The 9,633-nt window shown below is 31.9% G+C and overlaps 1 protein-coding gene across 2 annotated transcripts; it reads right to left on the bottom strand.

Annotated features, from left to right (window-relative positions):
* Positions 1–4,064: 4,064 nt before the first annotated feature.
* On the bottom strand, positions 4,065–5,517 carry LOC127107999 (nudix hydrolase 4). Of its 2 annotated transcripts, XR_007795882.1 has the most exons (6): positions 5,167–5,517; positions 4,963–5,062; positions 4,802–4,885; positions 4,593–4,721; positions 4,329–4,507; positions 4,065–4,213 (listed from the first exon to the last, which is right to left on the bottom strand). XR_007795882.1 is itself a non-coding variant. In XM_051045367.1 (5 exons), the coding sequence occupies exons 1-5, from the start codon at positions 5,340–5,342 to the stop codon at positions 4,418–4,420; spliced, it is 579 nt and encodes a 192-aa protein (XP_050901324.1). In that variant the 5' UTR covers positions 5,343–5,517; the 3' UTR covers positions 4,065–4,417. The 2 variants fall into 2 exon arrangements, 1 of the variants encoding a protein (XP_050901324.1); XM_051045367.1 differs by having other exon boundaries at positions 4,065–4,507.
* Between the last annotated feature and the right edge of the window lie 4,116 nt (positions 5,518–9,633).

Here is a 9,633-nt window from a genome sequence, read left to right as displayed (position 1 = left end):
ACATTTCTTCTTTTGGGTCTTTGGTTGGAGGATGTACCTGCAACATTTTCAGATGACATGTGTGTGGTGTGTGGGTCAGTAGCGGGAGTAGTTTGCTTCGGAATGTGATCTTCATCGGTGTCCCCGCCAGCAACTACATTCTCAAGAATGTGCGCGGGGACTTGGTCAGACACCGAATCATTAATATAACAATAATTTTCCAGGTTACACACATCTGTGCGAGTTGGATTTGGGAGGATGAAATCTTGTAACATATTATTAGCAATTATTAGATTATACTTACCGTCTCCCCTTTGTTTTACTAATTTCATGCTCCTTGCCATGTCTATGTCAATGGCATGATACAGGAGCGAGGTTAGCCTGGAGAATTTTTCTTCGAGTCCTAGGACTCTGGCTATGGAGGTTATTAAACCTCCAAAAATAATTGGCCCTCTCTTCGCATTGACAATGTCCTGCATGTGAGATAGCATCAAAGGGACGATATTCACCTTTTATGGCAAAAATGTGGCGAACAAATAAAAGAGTTCTTTTTCATTCACCTTGTTAGAATTTTCTCGGTCAAAAATGGTGAACGCCAATATTTGGCGGAAATATCGAATAGTCAGGTTGTGAATTAAAGTGGCTCTGTTTCCCTTAAAACTATGTGTTACTGTACCAGTTATTGCCCTCCAAAATGGTTGGAAGGCGCGTTGCCAACTCTCAATATCTGGGACCTCACTTACTACGCCATCCCCATGGGGGAAATGTAGCAGGTCCGCTAGTTGGGAAAATGTAAGGGCATATTCGATGTTGAATAAATGAAACGGGAGCAGTTTGTGTTGGGTGTGAGACTAAAAATTAACGAACTTAGAAATTATAGTGTTAATTGAGCATAGACAGAGTCTTTAAGAGATAGGAAATAATTTAAATTTAAAGTGTCTAGCATATAGTTAACACAATCTAAAATTTCTAAGGCAAATAAACAGGGTTCATCGGTATACCTTGTTGATTCGATCTTTCTTGCGCTTAGAGACGTGTACGCCTCTTCCTGTAACTCACATGGCTCGCCGTTTTTGAACACTATTTCGTATTCCCTCATCTGTGTCATGATGAATTTCACACTTCTTGTGTAATGTGGTAAGAGTAGAGCAAGAGAGAGGAGAATTATGCTTATGAGAGGTGTGGTTTGGTGAGGTTATGTTGGTGGCTTATATAGAGGTGATGGTGGTTGAAAATTTATTGATGAAATAAATTTCATTTACGGTCTTCAATGCCTTGGTCAAAGAATTTTGAAAATGGTTGAAAAGGCTTTAAGACATTGTCAAACATGCAAGAGACAATGCAAAAGTGATTTGATGTGACAATTAGTAGCAGTGTGCATGTGAAAAGCTGGTGTAGTGGCTGACGCCACTTTTCATGCTAGTGGCGGGCGCCACTAGGGACTTGTGGTGGACGCCACAATCCTCACATGGGCGCCACAGCTGTGTGTGGCAGATGCCACATGCAGTGTGGTCTGCTCCCATGTGTGTGCCAATTTTTTGCTTTGACCACGATTTTTCATTTGAATTTTAGTTTATCGGTATGGAATAATGGTTTAGTAATTAGTTAGAAGAAAACCAACATAAGATATGGGTAGGAATGATAAGCATGATATGTTAAAATGAAATTAAAACGCATAATTGCAAAATATAATAATGGGATATACGGGAAAAGATGATATAATTTGTCAACCGGAGATAAAAAGAAATGAAGTAATTAAATAAATTCCAAATGTGTAAAAACAAATAACAATAAAATTTCAAAAGAAAATAAAATAAGTGTCAGTGAATCGGTAATATTTCAATAGATTAGCCATTACGGCGACTGCTGGCAGGAGGAGCGAACGAGTAAAAGTGCTAGTAAATGTGATCCAGATACTCTGTCACTACATCCATAAAGTCGTGGAATTCCGCGCGCAGGGTGCTCAACTCGCCTCTCAGATTGGCGACGTCTGTCTGAACAGTTTCGATGGCAGCAACATGATCGGTGAGAGGTAAAGTAGGTATAACTGGGGCGTGTGATTCAGCGTCAGAGAGATAATTGTCAGAGTGGTCGTAGATTTGGGGTGTCTCTTGAGGAGAAGGTGGTGCATCTGGTGGTGCATCCAAATCATAGATCCAGTTATTCATATCATGTACACTCGTCCTATGGTTTGGCAAGGTAAACATGTGTACTACTTGGCTGTTAATTAGGAATTCAAACACATCCAGACCTAGGTTCCTAATGATACCGGTGTTGACACAAAATCGGATGTTCATGGGTCGTATGACCCTGACGATTGAGTATTTCTGTCCCATGACATTTGCTATCATGGTCACTAAACCTCCCACTGAGATTGGTCCATGGTCTTCCTGTGCTATACGGTACAAATTAACTATCATGAATGTAGCGGCGTTAACAGGTCAGGTCTGTGATGCGCAATACATTATAAGGCACGTAGCTAACTTTAACTTGAGTCACATATTCAAATCTCAGACAAAGAAGGGATAAGGCAATAATGAGAAATAACAATATAAAATATGTAACATTTAGAGGAATAAAGGTGAGTTAAGACCATTTTGACTACAAAGTGGGGGAGTGAAAATCATATAGAGAAGGATGTTTTTTTTCACATATCAGCCATATTGAGGATTTATTTCTATATTGTAGGCAAGGTAACAATTGATGTACTTTTGACAAGTGCAATAATAAATTTATCAATTTATCATTTTTTTGTTGAATTCAAAATTTCACTACAACGGAGTTATTCCAATTTGATATCTAAATCCTATTAAATAAAAATATTAAACTTTCATGTAGATCCCTTATCCATGGTAAAATAAACGATTCACTCATTACTTCATATATATTGTTGTATATTGTATTATTGATATTTGTGTGATAAACTTATTACATCATAAATTACTATATATTTTGCAGTCAGTTAAAAGAATTATGGGCCAGTTATTTGTTAGTTGTTAGATTTTTTTTTTCTAACAAACATGACCAATTGAACCTATAAATAACTCTAATCTCATTATATTTGTTTTTGTAAAGTGATTTTAATATAATTCTTTTTTATATTAGTTTCCTTCTTTTATTTTTTTCTTTAATGGTAATAATGCACTTGCGTCCACTAGTCAACATAGTATAAGTAGACTGAGATTACTTTGATTACCAATTATCTTTTGTCTATGTCTTCCTTTTTTAATCATTGGCTGAAGAAATTTCACTCTTATCTGTTGGGAGAGAATATAGACTTGAATTGATTTCATCATAATTCCTTAAGGACTTAGATATTAAGATGAATGATTAAAGATTTCCTTCTAAGATTTTAGGAGGAAACATTATTAAGATCTGATAATTGAACAAGTTGAGAAGATTTACATTTAAGGTCATTGCAGGAAAAAATCACACATTCTACCCTGGCATAATTCTCATATTTGTGTAAAAGTCATATTTTACATTCTGCTTAAATTAATTATAGTGCGGATTTATTTCAAACCAAAAACTCCTGTTTTTGTTCAACTGAATCACGATTTATTTCAATCACTTAGAGTTTTTGTAATTGAGTTTGCTCATTACTTTGCACAAAGTGAGAAATCTCCTTGAATTATAGACCGATTCATTACTAATAATATTTTTATATTTTTTATTCTACGTCTCATTATGATTGTCTCGTTATGATGAAAATAATAACTAATTTTGTTATTCATTAACAACTACATTTTGATAATGGCACCATATGCCATGATCAAAGCAATTTTTCTTTTCAAAACTTTTAACATAAAACCGTCAACATGATTGGAGCTTCACCCTTTGACATGATGAAACTATAAATGTGATTCTTATAACTTTCTATGAATCTTGATTGTTAAAATACAACCCTTCATACAAGACTTAGGCAACTCACTAGTGAGGATAACGCATGAGTTTGATATGACTTATGCAATCCGTTTTGTTGACTATTTTTATTATTATCAGAATGAAGTAGTAGGGATAATAACTTTTTTTTGGTTAAAATGACATTGCATAAGAATCAAATGAATGTTTGATAACAAAACAAATGAAATAATGTGTTAATTTTGTACATTAATTTAAGATTGAGATAGATTTGCAAGATCATCCCTTAACTGCTACATTCTACAAACTGAATATTTGGTGCTATACCGGATGAATGACCTTTATAACAATGACAATGATCATTGCCAGGCCGCTGAAACAAGAAGCGAGGATAAAAAAAATGGTGAATAATAAGAGAATGAATTACATGTTATTTTGAGTGTTGTTCAATGAATTTGAATTATCGATCCTAAAATCTTGAATGTTACCTTGCAAATACCGAATTTTTGAAAAGATCGAAAAGTTAATTTCCACTTTTGAAACTACTAAGTTACATCTTGAGGGTGTTTTAATGGGATTAATATTGAGGTTGCTTGTTGACCAATACATCCAAAGCCTCCTTCATCCAAGTATATGGACAAACTTCTTTGGCTTCACTAACACTCATCTATGTAACACAGATTAATGAAACTTTAGATGGGATAGTAAATTAAACAAAAAATAGAGCATTTAGAATGATTAGAATGAGTTACCCAAATTCTTTTCCGGAAGTTCTTCTCTGGCCAATTATCTAACTGCTTCTTGACAAGCAAAGAAAACATATAACCCTCGTGTATTACATCTTGGCGTTTGCTCTTATAAGACCATTTACCTAATTTACTCTACAATGTAAATGAACACAAAGTCATTTTAATTCATATAAAATAAAAGTTAAAAAAAAGGGGTTATTTTAATTACTAACTTCAATATTTCCCATAACTCCAGCTTCCTCTATGGTCTCCCTTAAAGCAGCTTGCTCCATGGATTCATTAATCTCCCAACCTCCCTACACAGCCCAATCCAAACACTTAACAACAACCATTCAGAGAGGTTTAAAACGAACAAAATAATAATAATGAATACCTTTGGAAACTGCATTCCATTTCCATTCTGAGCACTAATCACCAGAACCTCCATTTCATTCTTATGCACTCCTTTTCTCCTATATCTATATGGAATGCATCTATTCATTTCCAATATTATACACAACATATTAGATTAATAATCTAAATGAGAAATCAGTCAATTTTAGAAACAAAATTAATTAAAAAAGGATCATGTACGTACCCGACGATTTGGCGACAACCATCATCATCGTAGCGTTGCAAATCTCTACCGGTGCGGGATACCATACACACCATATTCTGGAGTTCCTTGGGGAATAAGTTCCCAGAAATTCTATTGAAAAAAAGGAATGGCAAGAAAAATTTAAAAGAAACATTTCTAGAAAATAAAATTCCCATGAAGCTAAACGGATCAATGAAAAAAAGCAAAAGAAAACACCACACCGGTGCTTCTCTTTGCTTGATGGATTGATGAAGAAAGAGAACAAGATCTGATTAATCAAATCACATAATGACATATTTAGATAAATTCTTCTATTTACAAGGCAGTTAACCCAAAATACTAATCTCATCTCATCATCTTAGTTATTAAACATACCAACTAAATGTTTTAATTTAATTCAACTATTTATAATTTTATTAACTACTCAGTGGAACTCTTATCTATTTAATTAAGAATATCAAATTTTATATCACAATTATTACTATTATCACTATTTCATTATTAGCTTTATCTCTTAATGTAAATCTTATTTTACATTTTTTTAAACATGTATTTAACTAATTCACAAATACAAATAAAAAGTATATATATATATATATATATATATATATATATATATATATATATATATATATATATATATATATATATATATATATATATATATATATATATATATATATATATATATATATATATATATATATATATATATATATATATATATATATATATGATTAAGTTTAATTGACATCGATCCACCTCGATTCTCTAGGGATAAAATACACCAAATCTTTGAAGAATACTAAAAATGTTATGGCTGTGTTCAAGCGAATTTTGAGACATATCGGTCGAAACTCTCAGTTATGGAAGATGGCAATTCATCCAACTTTGAGGTTGACTTGATCCTGGGAGTTAGTATACTTATTTCTTAAACACTTTGTCTCCGGTCATTTTTCTCATTTCAAATGTCAATCCCGAGAAATTTTAGACTATCAAATTTTCACATTAAACCAAATTTTCACATTAAACCATTTCGTTCTTACAAGCATTCTACTTAAGAGATAATTCTATTAATTAAATATTAACTACATTATAACACAAGTCCATAATTCTATTAATTAGATAATACTTACATAATAAAACTTATGACTAAAAGAAAGCTTATTCATTAATTACATGAACATTTCCCTAACAAATTCTTGATAACTCTAGATTATGGTAAAAGAGCCCTATGTTTTATCTTTCATTAATTTCATTAATAACATTTACTAATGTTATGTACTAGTATGAATTTCTTTGTTATATTATAATATCTCGTTAATTTCTTTCTTGGAAATTACAAAAGTGAAACAAGAAAAATTGAAGAAAGCTAAAGGGTTTTGAAGTTTTAGATCGTAATGTCTATTACGAAGAAGTCGTAATATTTCTTGTTACACGAAAAAATTATTTCTCTCACCTGAGAAGTTTGGGAGAGTTACGGTCGTAATGACAATTATAGGTTGACCGTAATTTTCACTATTTTGGACAATTCTTGCTTCATTCTTCCTTGGTTTCTTCGGGATGTTCAAACATCTCTCATTCTTAGTCTTAAATCTTTTCAATATAAATTTTGATCTTTCATTCTTCTTCATACTCCTCAAATATAACAAAAATAAGAAAACATAAGTAAAATGATAATTAAACTAAGTTAATAGATAACAAAACAACGGAATCAAACACGTTGAACCCTTGAGGGTACTCAAAATAACAAAGGAGAGATGAAGTCAACCCCGAGTAATATTCACTAACTCATCACGATGTCTTATGTTGACGGGATCATTCTCATAGGAGATCGACTTAACTTTGAAATCATTTCTCTCTTACGGGTCTCATTCTTGAGGGACTGTGTACCACTATATTTTCTAGCTTAAGCACTTCGCCCCTATAAGCCTTGTGTTAGAGGGACTGTGGATTAATATATTTGTGATGTCCAAAACTCATTTGGCATCAACTATCCTAGGACCACTAAGGCTTGAACTTTCTAAGTCCTTGGAGAATACTTAAAATGGCATGGGCGAGTTCATACCAATCTCAAGACATATCATTCGAACTCTCAGTTCTAAAAGATGGGAGAGTTCAACTGACTATGTGATCGACTCAATCCTGTGAAACAATATACTTTTTTCTTATAGACTTTACTCCCAATGACTTTATCAATTGCAATCCTCAATCTGGAGGAATTTTAGACTATCAAGTTTTCGCATTAAATCTCTTCGCGCTTATAACCCTTGTGCTTGAGAGATTGTGGAACATTATAAATAATGTAGCCCATATCCATATAATTTCAGAAAACCTGAATATTATGAGCACATGATCCACCTGAACGAAGTCTTTACGACTCAAGGATGACTCAAGTTTAAGTCATGTAGCTGACTTTGACTTGAGTCACATATTCAAATCTCATACAAAGAAGGGATAAGGCAGTAATGAGAAATAACAATATAAAATATGTAACATTTAGAGGAATAAAGGTGAGTTAAGACCATTTTGACTACATAGTGAGGGAGTGAAAATCATATAAAGAAGGATGTTTTTTTCACATATCAGCCATATTGAAGATTTATTTCTATATTGTAGGCAAGATGACAATTGATGTACTTTTGAGAAGTATAATAATAAATTTATCAATTTATCATTTTTTTTTGTTGAATTCAAAATTTAACTACAATGGAGTTATTCCAATTTGATATCTAAATCCTATTAAATAAGAATATTAAACTTTCATGTAGACCCCTATCCATGATAAAATAAACAATTCACTCATTACTTCATATATATATATATATATATATATATATATATATATATATATATATATATATATATATATATATATATATATATATATATATATATATATATATATATATTGTTGATATTTGTGTGATAAACTTATTACATCATAAATTATTATATATTTTTCAGTCAGTCAGTTAAAGAATTATAGGCCAGTTATTTGTTAGTTGTTAGATTATTTTTCTAACAAACTTGACCAATTGAACCTATAAATAATTCTAATCTCATTATGTTTGTTTTATAAAGTGATTTTAATATAATTATTTTTCTATTATTTTCCTTCTTTTATTTTTTTTCTTTAATGGTAATAATGCACTTGCGTCCACTAGTCAATATAGTATAAGTAGACTGAGATTACTTTGATTACCAATTATCTTTTGTCTATGTCTTCCTTTTTTTATCATTGGCCAAAGAAATTTCACTCTTATCTGTTGGGAGAGAATATGGACTTGGGTTGGTCTAGAAGGGGGTTGAATAGACCACCCCCAAAAAGATCAATTTACAAAATTTCTTTTTAAAATCAGAGTTTGACAAAAATCACTTGACACGGCGAACAATGTGTTATCTACAGAGGACTGAGATGCATGTTTCCCGCATAATTGAGAGATTTAGATGGGATACATGAGGTAGAGGTTTAAAAATGGGAATTTAAATTCATGATATTATCCAACAAATTCTAATGGAAGATAAGAATCCATTGTGACGTAAGAGGTTGAGAAAAAAAGGGAGTAGTTCCTACACGACCAAGCAAGATGCATTTTTATATTATTCATTTTATTTAAAATAATTTGATTAATGTATTATGAATTATATATGATGTATTACATTACATATTATTTTGTGTATTTTCACATGTTCATATTTTATAATCCAAACACATGTTTGTGAATTTATGTGCTTGCAAGTATGATGATTGTAGCAATTTGTTTGAGTTTTGATGTTGAAAACACTCTTAAGTGAAGTCTTTATCAAAGGTGTTGATCAAGTCTATTTAGTGTTGATGATGACAACGCTATGGGTTGAGATTGTCCTCTGATGTATTGATCAAGTTTTGGTACTTGAAGATCAAGAGATAAAGATATCAAAACTCATCTATGTGGTTGTCAAGTTGTGGTGCTTGGAGATCATGATGTCAAATTCTATCTTTTGAGGACAACGCCTAATGTATATGTGGTGTTCGATGGAGTTAGTGAAGATCTTTGATCAATAAGCGTGTGTGATGATGGTGTTTACCTTGTATAGTTTTCTCAAGCCTCATCAGATGAAGACTCAAGATTCTTGTAAAGTGCTAAAGTCCAAGATAATATGGAAAGCAATATGAAGCTTTAGAGTTGTGAAAAAGACGAAGTGTGAAAGCTCACTGAGTTTGTGTCGAGTGATATGTGTAGGTAAATGTTTAAAATTAGATCTTGAAATTACTAAGGAAAATCACACTAGCACTTTCGAATGGTTGGAAAGTCTCTCTACTTTTATTAAAACATTGAAAATATATTATTTAGCATAGATAGTTGGCTAAGAGCTCAAAAATTTCTTTATGAAAGAAATTTAAATTGTATAATCAATGAGCCCTTAGGCTTAACTGCTTATCTCTTTTTGTAATGTCTCTTAAGCAACTGTTATGGCTTATAA

This window comes from Lathyrus oleraceus, chromosome 7 (assembly GCF_024323335.1).
Source record: "Lathyrus oleraceus cultivar Zhongwan6 chromosome 7, CAAS_Psat_ZW6_1.0, whole genome shotgun sequence".
In the NCBI taxonomy this organism is placed as follows: Eukaryota; Viridiplantae; Streptophyta; class Magnoliopsida; order Fabales; family Fabaceae; genus Lathyrus; species Lathyrus oleraceus.
The sequence above is the reverse complement of the archived record's forward strand: the minus strand, read 5'-3'. Positions and strand labels throughout refer to the sequence as shown.

What these genes read in the sequence shown, in the direction of transcription:
- LOC127107999 (XM_051045367.1), bottom strand. Translation starts at nt 5,342, where the DNA reads ATGGGAATTTTATTTTCTAGAAATGTTTCTTTTAAATTTTTCTTGCCA. An exon ending in ATGGAATGCAGTTTCCAAAG is followed by an intron (nt 4,886 to 4,962) that starts GTATTCATTATT and finishes TGGGCTGTGTAG; the next exon opens with GGAGGTTGGGAGATTAATGA. An exon ending in ACTTCCGGAAAAGAATTTGG is followed by an intron (nt 4,508 to 4,592) that starts GTAACTCATTCT and finishes TGTGTTACATAG; the next exon opens with ATGAGTGTTAGTGAAGCCAA.